Below are 17,328 nucleotides of genomic sequence, written 5' to 3' on the forward strand. Positions count from 1 at the left end.
TTACAAAATTAAAAATTAACAAATTTATTCTATTTTTTTTTTAAATTTTGCATTAGTTATAAATTAGTAAAGAATTAGTAAAGAATTAGTAAAGAAGTAACTTAGTTATAAAAATTTCATACTTGGACGCATCCGTCAGAATAACAGATTAATAAGCTTCTAGTTATTCTTTTTAACAATTCATTATATTTTTCATTCTCCTTCATTATTTCTTGAATTATTCTTGCATTTAGTGTACAGGCAATTAGAATCTAGGACAAAAAATTGACCATAAAAATTTTTTTTAGCAATGTTAATAATAATTAACATAAAAAATGAAATATAAAGAAAATCATAAAAATTAATCATTTTCGTGGCAAAGAAAATTTCGTTAATTTTTATTTATATTCTACTTTTATATATAATATTAATAATATTATTAATTAATGAATTAATAATTCGTTTTTACTTCAATACTCTCTCCAGGTTGAATACATAAATTTGTCGACAATTTATTAACGAAATTCGTTACATTTTTTATTTGAAATGGATAATTGGTTTTCAAAATTATATTTAATGTTTCCTGATTTTCATTTTTTAAAACAATTTGCTTCTGAAAACTGCAAAAAATTGCTTCGCTAATTTTATCACTCATTCAAATAATGAAGGAAATTAAAAATAATAGAAAAACAATAATATTTATAAAATAAATCTTTTTTTCTTTTGTTAATCATTACGTCTTTTTATGATTCGATTGATTTCCAAATTCGTTGGCAAAGAATTTAAAGATTGTCTGTGATTTCGGTGAGGCAAATGTAAGAAATGGCCTTACATTAATAATTTCTATGTCAATTTTAGTTGAAGAAATTGAGCAGCCATCTTTTCTCAAAAAGCATTCATCTTGTCTTTTATAAATTTAAATAAAATAACAAATAATTTTAATTAAATAAAAATTTAAATTAAAATTCTATTTTTCAAAAATTTAGAAATAAAATGATTAAATTTAACAGGTACTTATGCTCTGGAGAAGTTCTTATAAATCCTAGAGCTTGAAAACAAATTTTACTATTGGTATAATTAAAAGAAGCATTTGAATTAAAACTGACAGTTAAAAATCGCTTTTCTTTAGGTGGAATAAATAATTCTCGAGGTTGAATCTAAAAAAAAAGACGAGAAAAAAGAAATAAATTTCAAAAATTTCCAAAATCAAAGTATTTATAATGAATTAGACATTTTAATTACATTCAAAAGTTTTTCCTCAACTTCGCTAAAATCTGCAAGAACTGATAATTCTATATTAACTTGATTTTTCTCTGTCTCCTCTTTTTCACTAATACTACAATTTTCCGAAAATTCGGTCTCTTTAGAACTTGCCGAACTGTCAGAAAAAAAAATAATTAAAAAATTTTATAGTTTTTTTAAAATAATTTTCTAAAATAAATTATTTTTAAATAAAAAACAAATTTTACCCGTTAGTTGCAGAGAGTGAATTAAAATGATTTAATTCCTTGATGCTTGGGTTTGATTCGCATGTTTTTAAAAAAGAGTTAAAATTTGTTCGTGAACGATTTTTCTCCTCTTCAGAGTACAATTTTTTTGAATCGTCATTTTCAGAAAATGAAAATGAACTGAAAATGTGAAGAAATAATTTCAATGGCTTAACATCATCAGTTTCTTCATTTTTAATTTTAAACAAATGCCACATGACAATTATTGGAATACAACTCGTATTCTCAATGGCGAGCGATCTCGATTTTAAACAATCGTCGTATTTCATAAATCTGCAAAAAAAAATTAATTTTATTCAAGTTAATTAATAAATTTATTCAAGTTAATTAATTTAATTTATATGATAGAGGGAATTCTTAATTACGTAAAAAAAATTAAATGGAATTAAGAATAATGAGAAAAAATTATTCACCTTAAAAATGGATGTTTCGAGAGTAAATTTCTACAAATTGGATACGATATTGGTAAGTCCTCAACTTGAATTTGAACATTAAATGTAAATTGCTCTAAACCGATAATATTAATAGAGACTTCTTCATTATATTCTCCCCAGGTGTCTGCATAGGCGAAAATATGAATTGTCTTTATTTCGAATGGTTCAAGTTTTCCACAAGATGGTTTCGTGAGAACAACAATTCCACTTTCGTTCTGCTTAATTCTCTCCCAATTTTCATCTTAAAAATAGTATTTCCTTTTTAATATTAAATTACTTAAAATAATGCTTAATAATCAATGAGTGGAATAATTTACCACTTAACATATCTTCGTCTTTATGGGATGAGAAAAAATTTTTTACAGTTATTGTAAAATTCGTAACAATGCCAGAATTATTTTGAATAAAGAAAATTCTTTTCTCAGCTGAAAATAAATCACTCAAAAATTTAATAGGAAAAAAAAGATGTCTCGATTTTTATTTAAAAAAAAATTAATTAAAAATAGCAAATGAATTTTTCTCTTGCAAACCTTTTTGAAGAGGAAGTGCAGTAAATCGAATAACTATATTTTCGGTGCTATAATAATTTCCCTCTCTAAACGAAGTGATGGAAGAATTTTCTTCTAAATAATTTTCCATTTCACTGGCAATAGGTTGAAATTCATTCTCCACAGAATTTTCTCTTTTCGACTCAATATCTCTGTATCTTATTATCTAAAATCAAAAACAAATAAGTTTTACAATTTTTCAACTTCATAAATTAATCCCTCTTTTTTTTAATTTTCAATTCTAAAATTTTATTCTGAAAATTAATTTTTTCTATAAATTGGAGTTGTTACTGACTTTTTTGAAAAATTCATTATTTTTATTGCCACAATTGTTCCAATTAATAATTATTAATTCATCATCCGGCAATAAAATGTCGAGATTTTTCGTTGAAAATAGAAATGATACATTTAATGATTCAACGAAACATTCTATTCTCAGTGTCAGTAGATTTTTAATATTCTTCGAATGACATGATATGAAAAATGAAGAGATCCAACCCTGAAATTATTGATAAAAACAATAATATAAAATATTTTATTCTTATTATTATTATTCTCAATTTAATAATAATAATAATGTTTTTTTTTAAACACTATTATTATATTATTCAATAATAATGTTAATATTGATAAAAATTAAGATTTTGAATAATTTTCTTTTTAAATTCTTTAAAATTTTTAAATTCTTTTTTAAATTTATTAATTTTCGACTTCCAGCAGATTTAATTGGTTCACAAAATAATTGTAATAATTTTATACTCTTTGGATGTATTTTACCCCTCCTCGGTTCAATGGCAATATTTAAATTATTTCTGTCGTAACCAAAACTGTCAGCCCATTCGAAAATTATAAAACGATTTGACAAATTTCGCAGAATTAGACAAAATGTTTCCTTTATTCCAATATAAAATGGCCTGATAATATATTATTAATATTAAAACATTTTTTAACGATAAAAAAATTGTGTGACTAAAAAAAATAATTGCAAACTTTGTAGGTTTTAAAACTGCAATATCTTCTTCACTTTTTAAACGACTTAAACGATTCCAATTAATTGCTTCAATACTTTTCGTATTTTGATATTCAATTATCGATCTTATCTGAAAAGGACATTTTTTCTCTTGAATTTATAAAAATAAAATTTTTATATTATGCAATATTGTCATGAAAAAATAAATCTGAACTGAATTTGATAATTTGTCGTCGTTTTCCTTGTTACAGTGGAAATTTTCATCTTCTTTATTTGGAATTTTCTGCTGATTTTCATTTGTTTCAATTTCATATTTTTCATAGGAAATTGTCTCTTTACTTTTGCAACTAATATTATCGGAAAACAAATCTCGGATTACGATCTCTATGTCAAAGATAAAAACATCAACCGTCTGAAAAAAACAAATTTTGGTAACTATTTTTATTAAATTATTTTATTAAATTTTTTTTTATTTTTTGTAAATACCTAGTGAACAAAATTTTTATCTACGAGAAAATTGAAGAAAATGTAAAATAAAATTTTACTCTTACAATTTTACACATTCTTCTCTTAATTGCACTATCCTGAATATTTAAATTTAAATTCTTATTAATTGCTGCAAGTGGAATATCCTCGATACATAGTCTAAAAATAAATTTTCTTTTATTTAATGATTAGAATTTATAAATTCGAAACTTGTTTGTCAAATAAAAAGTCGCTTTTTGTCTTGTGAAAAAAACAAAAAGAGTTTTTAAGTTTAAAATTAAATAAATACTGCAATATTGTGCGAAATTCATCGAGAGTCATTAAATTCTCTATTTCGACGGAAATAACAAATAACGATGAAGAATTCGGTTGGAAAATTCCCGTCTTTGGATTAATGGAAATATTTTCCAATAATAAGTTTTCCCAATTTTTTTCTCCATTATTTTCATCACTCACTTGACGATGTTCCCAGCGATAATGCAAAATTACATCACTAAACATAGAAATTAGGAAAAAAAATTTACCAATTATTAAAAAAACCAAAATTGCTAAATTTACAGTATACAATTTACAATTTACAATTTACCTTGTATTACGTATTTCAATTAAAGTTTCAAATTTTTTTTCGCATTTTTCGAGCTTTAATTCAATGCAATATTTTGCATCTCTATCTTCACTTAATTCAGTAACGAGATTTTGCTGATACAAAAAAATGAAAATTTGTTGTTAAAAAAAATATTAATAATACTTTTACTTTTTTTTATAGTTTTTAACAAAAAAAAGAAAACAATTATTTAAATTATAATTAGTAAATAATGTATATAAATTATAATTTATTTTACCTCATTGAGAAGAATAAATTTTTCCTCGAACGTAATTCCATCGCCTATTATTTCAATTGGTTGAACGGAACAATTGTCACCAATAATAAAATATTTATCGACCTAAATATATTTTAGAAAAATAGAAATTTATTATTTATTATTTATTTAAGAAATATTTTTTTTTTCTAAATACTTGTACTCCATAAGTTGATGGAAAGAATAAGGATTGAAATTTTATCTCTTCATTGTGTTGCAAAATAAAATAGGCTGGAGAAATGGCGAACGGCGGAGTTAAAACCATATTATTGATAGTAACATCCTGGAAAATTAAAAAAAAAATATAAAACTGTTTGAAAAATAAAAACCGAAACTGAAAAAATATAAAATATAAATAATAATACATTACGTAAGAATATTAGTTTAATTTAATTTTTTTTATCACCTCAATTTTCATTGACGACCAATCGACTTCACTGATGATGAAAAATTTACCATCTTCACCGATATTTCTCATTATTAATGGGACAATAACTAATTCACCAATGAAACATTTGCCGCATTCAAAATAACTGGCGAAAATAATTTCATTCGATACCACGTCGAATTGCAATGTTTCTTTCGTAGAAATCAAATCCTCTTTTATTTCTCCATCTATCTACGAAAACAATTAAAAACAAAATTTTCTTTCACTTCAAATTATTTTTTTTATTACCTTTTTATGAATTGTAATAATTTCTCGATTCACTGTCATTGTAGAATTTAATGATGCAATTGTACTCAATGAATTTGTTCGCAAACACGATTCAAAAACTGTCCGAAGACCTTATAATAAAAATTAATTTATAATAAAATTTATTTTTACAATAATTTTTTTATTATAATTAATTTAAAAATAAAATGATGAAATTAAAATTAAAGTTTAAAGCTTAAAGAAATTAAAATGAGAATTTGGGGAAAAAAGATTTACCCTGCAAAATTGGTGGATCTCGAAAGGCGCGAGCCAACAAAACAATTGTTTTTCCATCTTGAATTCGAATAACAATATTCTCCTCTGGTTCTTCATAAAAATCGGGATGAAAATTGACTATTAATTTTGCCGTCATTCCCGGTGCAATTGATCCTTTCTTATTGGTTCCATATTCGAGAAAAATATTGAATCTCGATTCTTTTGGCCTCTCCAATTGAAATCTCGCCAAATTAGAACTCACATTTTTTAATAACACAATTTTCTGAAAATAAACCAAAAAAATGTCAAATTAACTTAAAAAGAAAATATTTTATAATTAAGAATAAAAGAATTTTTTTATAATATTCTTTTTATAAAAATTTGTGTTTACCTTATAATTTTTCTTCAACTGAAAATTCCGAAATTCTAAAATATTTGGCGTTGCTAAAATTATTGTCTTTTCATTTTCACTCTTAATTGAACTTCTTCTTGTACATTTATCAACAGTTTCCAACGATTTTCTATTTTCGATTAAAATTTTATTTCTAAATTTAATAATAAATAAAATAATAAATAATAAAAAAAATATAGGTAAATTGAAAAATTTAGTACATTAGCTTTCTTGAGTCCATTTCCGATCTTAATTATAATCATGCATCGAACAATTTCTAAAAAAAAAACATTTAATGGAAATATTAATTTCACTTTATTTCTGTTTCATTTGTAAAAACTGACCTACATTATTATTATTATTTTCTCTTTATTTAAAATATCGCACAGTTGAAACAAATATTCTTTCATTTTCCGGAATTCTTACTTATTTTCTAACTTTCCACTATTTTCTTTTTTCCTTTCATTTACGCAAAAGAAATTCTAAAGCCTATATTGAAGGTAAAAGTAAGATTTTGTTCTAAATTAAAAAAAAAATTCTTTACAGTATACAAGATTTATTGGAAAATTCATGTGAAATATTTTTGCCATCACTTTTTTAGATTCATAAAGTCCATTACCTTAAAAAAATTTGTTTTTCAAATTTACGGACTTTCTTTCTTATTTCAACACAATTGTCACATTTTTGTACATTTTTTTCTCGAATAAATTAAAAAAAAAAAATGTCACATTAAATACATCTTGAAGTTTGGCATTATTACGAACATACGAAAAAATGTGATAGCAATTTTTTATTTTGAATTTCTCTTCTCGAATTCAAGCAAAAAAAATTCTAAGCATTAGGTAGATATATATAATAATATTTACAGAAATATAATATTGATACTTGGAGTACCTAACTAGGATTTTATATCTTTTTCTTTTTTTAATTTATAAAAAAAAATTCTCCGGTATTTACAGAATTGTTACAAAAAGTAAGATTATTTTATTCATTCTTTGCAAAGTTTTTAAGAAATAATTTTCGTTTTTTTCTCGCTTGAATCTAGTTTAACACATAGATTATAATTTTTTTCCTTAAATGGAAATTTCATTATTGGAAGAAACATAATTTTGAAATAATTATTAATGCTAATATTAATAAAAAATGTACAATTATATCATTATAATACGTGAAATTACATCAAGAAAAAATATATAATAGAATATTTTAAACAATCTCTCCCAAAAAATAATTTCTACAAGCGTATAAAAAAGTAACAATTATTCTATTTTTATGTTACAGTTAATATTATCACAAAAATATTTTACTTATCGATTATATTATTTTTCATAATTATTATATTATATAAATAATAATAGCAATATTATTATTAATAATAATATAACATTATTAATATTAATGGTGATAATAAAAATAGTAATAATTTTAATATAATTTAAATAATATTAACAATAAAGGAAAGAAAAGACTCCTCGTAATTAAAAAAAAAATTTTATTGACAAGTTAAACTAGTTTCAAGTTAATCATTTTTTTCCTCGATTATGCATCATGGCTTCATACCATAATTGCCAGCAAAATCACAATAAGAAATTTCTCGAATATTGAGAAGAAATCGTCGAACATAATGGACAACAAAATTAATACAAGAGAAAGAGAGAAATATAAAACCCTAGATTATATATGGTACGTTTTCTTCTCCTTTTTCTTAAAACATAATTATATAAATGTGTGTATTTGTTTTCTCTGACAATTGTTTTGCAGTAGTAGCTAAAGATGATACAATTGCTACTTCAAAAGCAAAAACACTTGTTTTTTCATTTTTCCCCCTTACACATTTTTTGAATCGACATAAATTAATTATTATTATTTTTTTTATATATATATACCCTAAAAAATAAAATTGTCAGCCAACTGTAATACATTGAGACATGGATTTTACAGTATATAAATGTAGTGTATAATCTACAATAGCACATAGATTGATTCAATTTCAAGTGATCGACTTTCTTTATCTTTTCATCTTTTTTTCTTTTTTTTTTGTCTTTTGCTTATTCTTTACAATTTTTTTTCTTTTCCTTTGTTTTTTTTTTAATAGCAAAGTCATTTCATTTTTTTTTGGAAAATAAAACAAAAGATGTGTATGTGTGTGTATGTGTGTGTGAAATTGTCATTTTTAATTTAATGTCACTGAATTTTATAAAGTGAACGTCCCTATATATATATACATAGACGACTCACGATAATTGTTATTTCAAAGTACACACTTTTCTTCTTCTTCTTTTTTGAAATGAAAGTGTTATTTCAATGTAGCAAAATAGCTACTTATCTTTTTTTTGTTTACTCTTCTGTTTTTTAAAATTTGAGTCCAAGATCACTAATAACTGTTCACTTGTCGAGCTCCAGAGCTGCGTATTGTTCCTCATCGACTTCCGTCATCATTAAGTTTCCATCGGGAAGTAATAAAACGACTCTTCTCGTTCCGCCTGTTTGAAAATAATTATTTTTAGATGAGAAATTATCAATAGAATAATCAATATAATAACTAAAAATAATTTAATCTAGGCAAGTTTTGATTAATTGTAATTTCTTGTTAATAACAGGACTCGAACTAGGTCCATAAATTTGCTTCAAGTCCGTAAAAGTCAGTTTTTTTTTAAAAATTCAATTATTTTCAGAAATTTTAATAATATTCTTGTCAAAATTTCAATTATTTTCAAAAACTTTCCTCCATTCAACGATTTTTAATATCTACTATTTTAATAAAATACTCTAAAAGAATTCAATTATTTAAAAAAAACAATAAAATTCTACACAAACCTTTAATTATTTTCATAAATAATAAAAATTTGAAAGGAATTCAATTATGTACATACAAACTTTTTAAAAATTTCTTTTTGCAATCATACAATTATTTTCATAAAAAATAAAATTATTACAGAGATTCAATTACTTTCGTAAATAATAAAATTCTTTTTTAGGAATTCAATTATTTTCATAAATAATAAAACTCAATGCAGAATTTCAATCTCTTGAAATTTTTAAAAATAATTGAATTTCTATGAAGAATTTTGTTATTTTTAAAAATAATTGAATTTCTGCGAAAAACTTTATTATTTATGAAGATAACTGAATTTCTAAAAAGAATTTTGTTATATTTATCAAGATAATTCAATACTTATGAAATTCCGGTTAAAAATTAAAAAACTTTCTGGCCTAATAACACAGCTTTAGCTCTAAAAAATTATATTTTGAGCGAACTTTATCTTCTGTTTAGTGACAATAATTGTCAGTCAACAAATTTTTTTCTGGTCCTAAACTATTACTAGAACAATTCCAATTAATATCGCTGGGTCATCAAAATTAATTTAATTTACAATTAATAAAAAGTAACCACAGCCGATAATCAGCAGAAGATGAAAAATTATTTTTTGAGCGAACTTTATGTTTTGTTTGTTAACAGTTGTTATTATAAAAATTATTTACTGTTCCTAAACAATGGCTAGAACAAAATTTTCTCAAAAATCTTTAAAAACAGTGAAAATTCCAGTAATTTTTTTAAATTCCATACTATTTCCAGGTTTTCCATACCTTTTTCTAAATTTCATATCTTTTCTAGGATTTCCAGGCTCTATGGCAACCATGATGATTGATTTCTTTTGAAAACATTTATAACGAGTTAAGAAAAAAATTAAATTCTTTTGTGAAATTTTATTGAAAATAATTGAATTTTTTCAAAGTCTGTTGAGAAAAATAATTGAATTGTTTCAATGGATTTATTAAAATTTTAGAAAATCGATTTATCGAAGAAGTTTAGTTGAAAATTCTTGAAAATAATAATTGAATTGATAATAATTTTATCAATTTGCAATTTTTAATTATTATAAAACATGAAGAAAGCGATCGCTTTCGAGTTATCGATTTCTTCATGTTTTATAGTTACGAAAAATTTAATTTATAGTTTTAAATAAAATGTTCTCTTATTTGACCTGGACTGGTTATATTTTCGTCAGTAATTTTTCATTTTTGGTCCGTAAAGTATTTTTATAAGTATTTTTAAATACTTTCACTAGTTCGAATAATAATGTAATAATTTGAAACCTAAATGACTGAAAATTTACAATTTAGTAAAATGTGTGGAAGAAAAGTGGAAAAAGTCATATTTAATATTATAAGAAATGCGATAAATTTTCGAAAAAAGACGATGAAAATAAACAACTCACCTGGTGTTGGATCATCAGCTTGTACAACTTGTGCAACAACTTGTCCCTCAGACTCGTCCTGTGAACCAGCAACGGCATTTGCCTGCGAATTATCCATAATTGACATGACCATTTCATTGTTTTCCCCCGATTCGCCTCCCTCGCTCTCCTTGACGTAAAACTGTGATCCAAGATTGGTCTGATCGGGCAACAACTGTGCGACCGCTTCAGCCACAGCGTGATCCAGCGTTAGAACCGAACCCTCCTCTTGTGGATCGGCAGTCACGTACGCACACAATTGTTCCCCATCACCACGCGTCACCAACAGTGTCTGTCCATCCTCAGCTTGACCCGCAACTTGATAAACAACACCATCGTCGCCCGTTATCGTCACCAGATTAGACGTCTCGTCGGCGTTCTTCTCCTCGTCATTTTGCTCCGTCTCTTCCGTTGCTTTCTCGGTCGCTGACGACGAGGTCTTGGCAACTTCCGTTGACTGGGTCGTACTGCTTGTTGTCGACGTCGCCGTGACTGTTGAGACAGTTTCTGTTTTCGTCGCTTCGGTTTGTGTCGTTAGCGGGACGATGGTCTCGGTGCCACTGTCGTCGAGACAAGGTAGATCGGGTGCAACGTTCGTGATGGCAATTTGATCGTCGGAGGATGTCTGCACGATGGTGCCGGTCGTTCCGCCGGGACTCATTTCGACCCTCATCATTCCGGAGCCGTCGGTGAGGCCGTCGAGCGAGGGGAGGACGATTTCGGCCGTTGTCACGGACGCGCCGCCTTCGGGATTGATGTCGGCCGAGGCGACAATCTGTACAGGCGTCGGTGGCGTTGGCTCCTGTGGTTCCGGCTCCGGTTGATCAATAGGCTCACCGTCCGGACCGATAATCCTGCCGGTCAGCGGACAGAGAGTGAAGTCACGCGGTGGACTCTCGGGTTCGGTCGACGCGACATTCGCCCCGGTCTCGACAACTGGAGCCTCGGTCTCCTCCTCACTGCTGCTCTCCTCGGAATTCACCTCGTGGAACTCCATGTGCAGACCGTCGCCCTCGGCCAGTTTACTCTCCTTTGGCTTGTTCGACTGATTCAGCTGCTCTGGCTTCGGTTTGCCGCGGATTTGCGACGCCCTCGCACCCGCTAGCAGGCCTCGTGGTGTTGGCTTCATTCCTGCTTGCTCCTGTGCTTTCCGCTTGGCCATTAGCAACTTCTGCTGCGTTTGCTGCGCAATTAACGATTGTGGTTTGTTGGGTGTTACTTTTTGTATTTGCTTCGTTGGCACTGGACTCGCCTTCTTCACCATGCTTCCAACGCTGCTTCCCTGGGTCACGTTGAACTTCGGTCTCATTTGACCCAGGGGACTTGGTGTTGTCACTGTACTCTGCTGCACGACCATTGGCGAACGTTTCTGTAAAACTTGACGTGGCGTCGCTTGTCGCGACATTGGCGCTCGCACTGGTGAACGTATCCCCCCAACGTTGACAATATTCGACGGTGTATTCTGACGAACGTTACCGCGTGGAATTATTGTTCTTCCATCCGGAGTTCGTTGCACTGTTGTCACTCCCGGACGAATTCCTGCGGGGGAAAGAAATTACAATTATACAAGTGTCTAAATTAAGTTCTTACTTTTATAACTGAATTAATTTTTTTTATCTTGTGTAATGTATCTTTTTAATTAAGAAGATACAGGCATGACAGTACCGTTTTTCCTCAAAAAGGGGACAACAATTTATTTGTTTCTACAACTTGCATATATAATTCAAATTTTGTATCATATGGCTTCTATAAAATTTTTTAAAAATGATTCGATTTTAATCAGAATTGCCACAAAAATTTAATTTTCTTTTTCCCTAACAAAGGTGACCTGAAAAGGTGATAAAATTGAAATAAGGGGGCAATAGGAGAAAAGGGGACCAACTGTGATCTAAGATAACAAATTATCAAAATGAAATACATAAGAAAACTGAATTTAAAAATAAAATTACCTGTAGTAATTCTGGGTTGTAATTGAATCGGCGACGGAACGGCCGTGACAACATGAATCTGTTGCATTTGATTGAGATCGGGTTTCGGTTGTATTTTCACTGGTTCAGATTTCGGCGACGTAACTTGCGATTGTTGCTGCTGCTTAGTGGGTGTCATCTTCGATTGAACAACTTTCATTTGCGTATAAACTTGTGTGCCATCGGGTTTTGAAATAACTTTAACAGGTGTCGTTGAATTTGAAGGCGAGGCTGAAATTACCTGCTTTCTCACAATATTTGAATCACGTCCCTGTACCATTATAACTTGTCCCTGTTGGGCTGGCGAGCCACTTTTCACTCCCATTTTATTGCCAGCCGATGAATCGAGTTTTATTATTCCATCTTTTCTTGACATCACATAAACGCCTGAGGATAAATTCGGCACTTGTTTCGGATCAACTTTAACGACACCTTTTGCATTAGCGACCAATACGGGTTGATTCGATTTAAGGCCATCGCCAATATCCGAACTGGTGACAATTGTTCGATTAGAGCCATTGGATTGTACATTGGCACGATGAAATGCTCGTTGAATAACGTCACTGCGTCCTGGTAATTTATCATCGTCAGACTCGGCAGTCCAATCGTCGTCGCTTGCTGTCTCGCCTTTTGCACGTTTCGCTGCACTGTCTGAATCACTGTCCGAGTAGGGGATTTTTCTCTTGCCTAATACTGCTGAAAAAATTCTCTTATTTAATTATTATTAATCAAAGTTTCATTGTATATTTTATTTTCTTGACTTTTTCCTAATTTTTATCAAAAATATTTTATTTACTTCTTTCTTATCCTGCTAATAAATTCAATTCCTGCAACGAATTTTATTATTCATAAAAGAATTTCAATATTTATAAAAATAATTTAATTCTTGCGAACAATTTTATAAAATTTTTTAAATAATTAATTTCTTTCGACTAATTTTATGAAATAATGCAAATTTTATTAAAATGTTTAAAAAGAATTGAATTTCTGTGTAAAATTCTATTATTATTGAAAATAATTGAATTCTTCATAAGAAATTCCTAAACATTGTTTTAAATAATTAATTGTTTCGAAATATAAGAAATATGAAAATTTTATTTTAAATAATTGAATTCTTGTGGAAAATTTTATTTGTGAAAAAAGTACCCAAATAGTAGTGTAACGTAAAAAAAGTAGTAAATAGTAGGTTTTAGTAAATGAGTACGAAGCCTGGGAATAATTAAGAAAAAGAAAAGTATTTAAATTCTAATTAATAGAAATTTACGAATTTAAATTTATTAACATATTTCATTAGTAAGTAAAAACATTAGAATTAAAATTAAAATGAATTAAAAAGGTGGACAAAATGAATAGAAAGAGATAAATCTGAGTTTTTGCTTACATTCTGCTTCTTCGTCTTTCATCGATCCGCACCATTGTTTCACTTGATCCATTGCCTTAGTTTTACTCGAACGCATAGGTCTTCTAACGAATACAAAATCATTTGTGAGTATTTATTTGTTTACTACATAATCTGTATTAATAGTAATAATAATTATAGTTATTTAAACTACTTAATCATATAGAAAATGATTTTTTCTTTTTTGAATTTGTAGCTTTGAAGGTAAAATAATAAAGCAAAATTTAAAATGGATATTCACCCAGCTTGTGACGCAGAACTCGGACCGGGTTTCACATTCTCAGCTTTAACGAGTGTTTTCTGTACTGTTCCTCCAGCTCTCAGGGCATTTTTAGCAGCCTGTTGTGCCTTGAGTTCCTTCTGTTTTGCAAGATTTCTTTCAAATTCTTCGAGCAAGTATTTGCAAGTCGAAACACTGTCAATTGGTTCCCATGTGTTATATTCACTAAAAATGAAAAAATTGGTTAAAAATCTGCATTTTTTAAAAGAAAAATACCAAAAAAGCAAAAAAGAAAGGATTGAAAAAAAGTAATACTAACTGCGCGTAGCCGTCCCATTTCAAAAGATATTCGTAGCATCTCTTCTTCGGATTTAATCGTTTAGCCAAAATTTTCTCCACAACATATTCCTCATCGCTATTTTCATTGTCAGCTAAACTCTTTCCCATTTTTGACTAAAAGTTGAAAAAGAAAAATTACACATTAAAAAATATGTGGAACTAAAGAAATTTCCAAATAAATTATTTGTAAATTTCTAATAAAAAAGCACAGTTATTAACCTTAGGTTTAACGGAGGGTTTCAATTTATTCTTCTTATCCTTATCTTGTTCGGCCTCAACAATATCGACCTTCTGCATTTTAGCTTCTGGTCCTTTAATCATATCTTTTTTCATTTCCGTCTCTTCGGGTTGTCCATTTCTTATTACTTTTCGCATCACAACCGATTTTGATCCTAAAATAAAATAAATAATAATTTTCATTAAGACTTCTCCTTTTCGTATTTATAAACAATGGATTAAAATTATAAGACTGTATTATATAAATTTTATAAATTAGCCTATAAATTCCAATGTTAAATTAAATTTAATATAATTTACCATCGACAGAGGAATTTTGTGACGATTGCCGACTAATGTCTTGCATTTTTGTATTACTAATTTTTGTAAATGTTTGAATTGTTTTCCCCGCAGTGATCCAAGAATTTCTGATATGCGTATCCATTTTACACCATTTTTGATATAATTTCCATGAATTTGTCGCATCTTTGTCGCCACCTTCCTGATGAATTTGCGAGTCCTTCCAAAGTAAAAACGCCCACAATTGTGCTTTTTGTTCATTCTATAAACGAAAAATCCAAATAAATAAAATAACTTCTGTAATTTTAAAATTAAAGTTTTAATTTCAGTTAAATTTTTTCATTTTAATTAAATAACAAAATACAAAATATCGTCTTTTGCGTATTTGCTCTTGATTTAACTAAATTAGAAATAATAGCAAAATTTAATGAAAAAGATTTCAAAATTAATTGAAATTGATTCAAATTAATTATAAAATTGAAATATGTAAATAAAGAAAAAATTCGTACATTGGCATTTTCCCGAAATTGGGAAACTTTCGAGCAGGCACCATCCTTGACTCGATGCTCCTGGAATTCTTCGACGAAATGAAATACAGAGTGACACTGACCACAAACTAGAACGTCTAATCTGCCCATTTCCTCTTGAGCGACTGATAAAAAAAAATCAAGTAATAATTGAAAAATCATTATTAGAAAATCTGAAAGAATTATTATAAATTTTCAATTTGTTTCTTGCGCAAATACCTTTAATTACTTTCGGGTTGATTTGTATCGTCGAACCGCCACCCTCGGACATTTTTTCTCTTTTTTTTACAAGTATTTGTCTCTCAAAAAGTCACACAAAATTACTGATTCTAAAACACAAAAATTATTCTCATTAAAATCTAATTAGAATAGTTTTTTTTATCTTAATATCAATGAAAATTAATTAAATAAAAATTATCAAAAAAAGTATAAATAAAAAAAAGAATATTGAAGAATTTGCAATTATCGCGTATTTCCAGCTGGTTAATTTAATTAACGAAAAGAACCACAGACTTTGTTAGTAATGAAATAAAATTGTCAAAAAAGATAAACAGAATACATAATTAATTTAATATTTATTTAAAAAATTTTACGTCTCAATAAACAAATGTCTTGTGCCTCGATTATTTGTACAAGCCCATTTATTAATTATCATGAAATATGGCTTTCAAGAAACTTTCTAAAATTTTTTTTATCAATAAATATCAAAATTTTCAATATACAGACATTTCTTAAATTTGTAAATTGGTGAAAAAATTTTTCATTACTAATTATTTTACCTGTTAATATGTAAAATATTGTTTCTAATTAAAACAAGTAATTACAATTTAATATTTCAATTTATAAAATTTATCTTTCCTAACCTAAAAATAATTTAATATCTAATTTTATCAGAAATATTCTATAAAAAAAAAAATATTAAGCTAACTGATTAAACTGTTCTTTTCACTTCTCACAAAAAAAGTGGAATTTAAAAAGAAAAAAGTTTTAAAAAGAGAAGAAAAAAACAAGAGAAAAACAACTTGTCGATAAAGAATTTCGGTGAAATTTACAAATTTTATACAAAACACGGGACAAAAATGACATATTTTTGAGTAAAAAAATTTGAAAAAAACACGTGGTTTTAATGAGAGGAAAAAAAGGAGTGAATTTTTGTTATAATGACAATCAACGCCGACACGTCGAAAAGCGTCGCCTTGACGAGATTATTGAAAATCACAGCATTGACCCAAGAATAAAGAATCGAAAGAAATTGTCGTCAATGCAATTATTATTTAACATTAACAATACAAATATGTCTATATGGAAAAAATAAATTTTTCATTACAAAAGAGAAAGATAGATGAAAAAAGGAGAAGAGAGCATGGACTTGTTCAATTTTGCACGGAAACCATTCTGAACGCGACCAAAATTTGTAAAAAATTTACAAACAAAATACTTACAAAATCTTGTATTTTTGTTATTATAAAACACTTGCTTCACTTAAATTTCAACAACAATTAGTGACTCAATGACTACAAGGGTCGCATTCGCTTATTAAAATCAGATATTCCTTGGAACGATGCCATTGCCGCGGTTTCGTTTCTCTTGTGTCTCTTGAACCCGACAAAGCCGATGTTCGTCAAGATGGTCGTCTCTCACACACTAGTTTCCCGACCACCACTCTGTTGATTTCCTGTTTCGTGTAAAACTTTTTTTTTACCCCAAAACAAAAAAAACACTATATTCATACACCAAAGTCAACACTCGCGAAACTACTTTCAATTGCAATCAAATAATGTCCATTTACACTTTGGTAATAAATTTCTAATAAGATCTAATTTTTTCGTCATGAAAAATTATCGTCACCGACACAAATAAGGTGAAAAACACAGGGAAACAGTGATCGCGTCCAACGACAGTGGCGCCATTGAATCCGCCCGCCACGGAACAGCAGCCGACATTTTGGCGGGAACATTTTTTTTTCATTATTTTTAAACTAACATACCGAACTTTATTAATAATTATTATCTGAAATAAAATTACTTATTTTAAAC

At 27.9% G+C, this 17,328-nt stretch overlaps 3 protein-coding genes across 6 annotated transcripts; all 3 read right to left on the reverse strand.

The window, feature by feature from the left end:
- Positions 1 to 127: 127 nt before the first annotated feature.
- Positions 128 to 2,671, reverse strand: LOC122504248. The gene is made up of 7 exons (XM_043615249.1): positions 2,452 to 2,671; positions 2,239 to 2,346; positions 1,901 to 2,162; positions 1,449 to 1,760; positions 1,222 to 1,357; positions 449 to 1,136; positions 128 to 251 (listed from the first exon to the last, which is right to left on the reverse strand). Exons 1-6 carry the CDS (start codon positions 2,558 to 2,560, stop codon positions 954 to 956), a joined length of 1,110 nt encoding a protein of 369 aa, XP_043471184.1. The 5' UTR covers positions 2,561 to 2,671; the 3' UTR covers positions 128 to 251; positions 449 to 953.
- Positions 2,672 to 3,861: 1,190 nt separating this feature from the next.
- LOC122504249 (deleted in lung and esophageal cancer protein 1-like) lies at positions 3,862 to 5,779 on the reverse strand. Its single transcript, XM_043615250.1, has 7 exons — positions 5,717 to 5,779; positions 5,192 to 5,404; positions 4,943 to 5,068; positions 4,768 to 4,869; positions 4,512 to 4,624; positions 4,215 to 4,418; positions 3,862 to 4,084 (listed from the first exon to the last, which is right to left on the reverse strand). The coding sequence occupies exons 1-7, from the start codon at positions 5,771 to 5,773 to the stop codon at positions 3,946 to 3,948; spliced, it is 954 nt and encodes a 317-aa protein (XP_043471185.1). The 5' UTR covers positions 5,774 to 5,779; the 3' UTR covers positions 3,862 to 3,945.
- A 1,782-nt stretch (positions 5,780 to 7,561) lies between these two features.
- On the reverse strand, positions 7,562 to 17,180 carry LOC122504225. Of its 4 annotated transcripts, none has more exons than XM_043615194.1 (11): positions 16,735 to 17,180; positions 15,512 to 15,621; positions 15,275 to 15,417; positions 14,787 to 15,027; positions 14,469 to 14,641; positions 14,230 to 14,363; positions 13,932 to 14,135; positions 13,673 to 13,752; positions 12,274 to 12,987; positions 10,307 to 11,863; positions 7,562 to 8,569 (listed from the first exon to the last, which is right to left on the reverse strand). In XM_043615194.1, the coding sequence occupies exons 2-11, from the start codon at positions 15,561 to 15,563 to the stop codon at positions 8,472 to 8,474; spliced, it is 3,396 nt and encodes a 1,131-aa protein (XP_043471129.1). In that variant the 5' UTR covers positions 15,564 to 15,621; positions 16,735 to 17,180; the 3' UTR covers positions 7,562 to 8,471. The 4 variants fall into 4 exon arrangements, with proteins under 4 accessions (XP_043471129.1, XP_043471127.1, XP_043471130.1 ...); XM_043615192.1 differs by having other exon boundaries at positions 13,673 to 13,755; XM_043615195.1 differs by having other exon boundaries at positions 12,274 to 12,984; positions 16,735 to 17,179.
- Between the last annotated feature and the right edge of the window lie 148 nt (positions 17,181 to 17,328).

This window comes from Leptopilina heterotoma, unplaced genomic scaffold (assembly GCF_015476425.1).
Source record: "Leptopilina heterotoma isolate Lh14 unplaced genomic scaffold, ASM1547642v1 Lhet_286, whole genome shotgun sequence".
Classification (NCBI taxonomy): domain Eukaryota; kingdom Metazoa; phylum Arthropoda; class Insecta; order Hymenoptera; family Figitidae; genus Leptopilina; species Leptopilina heterotoma.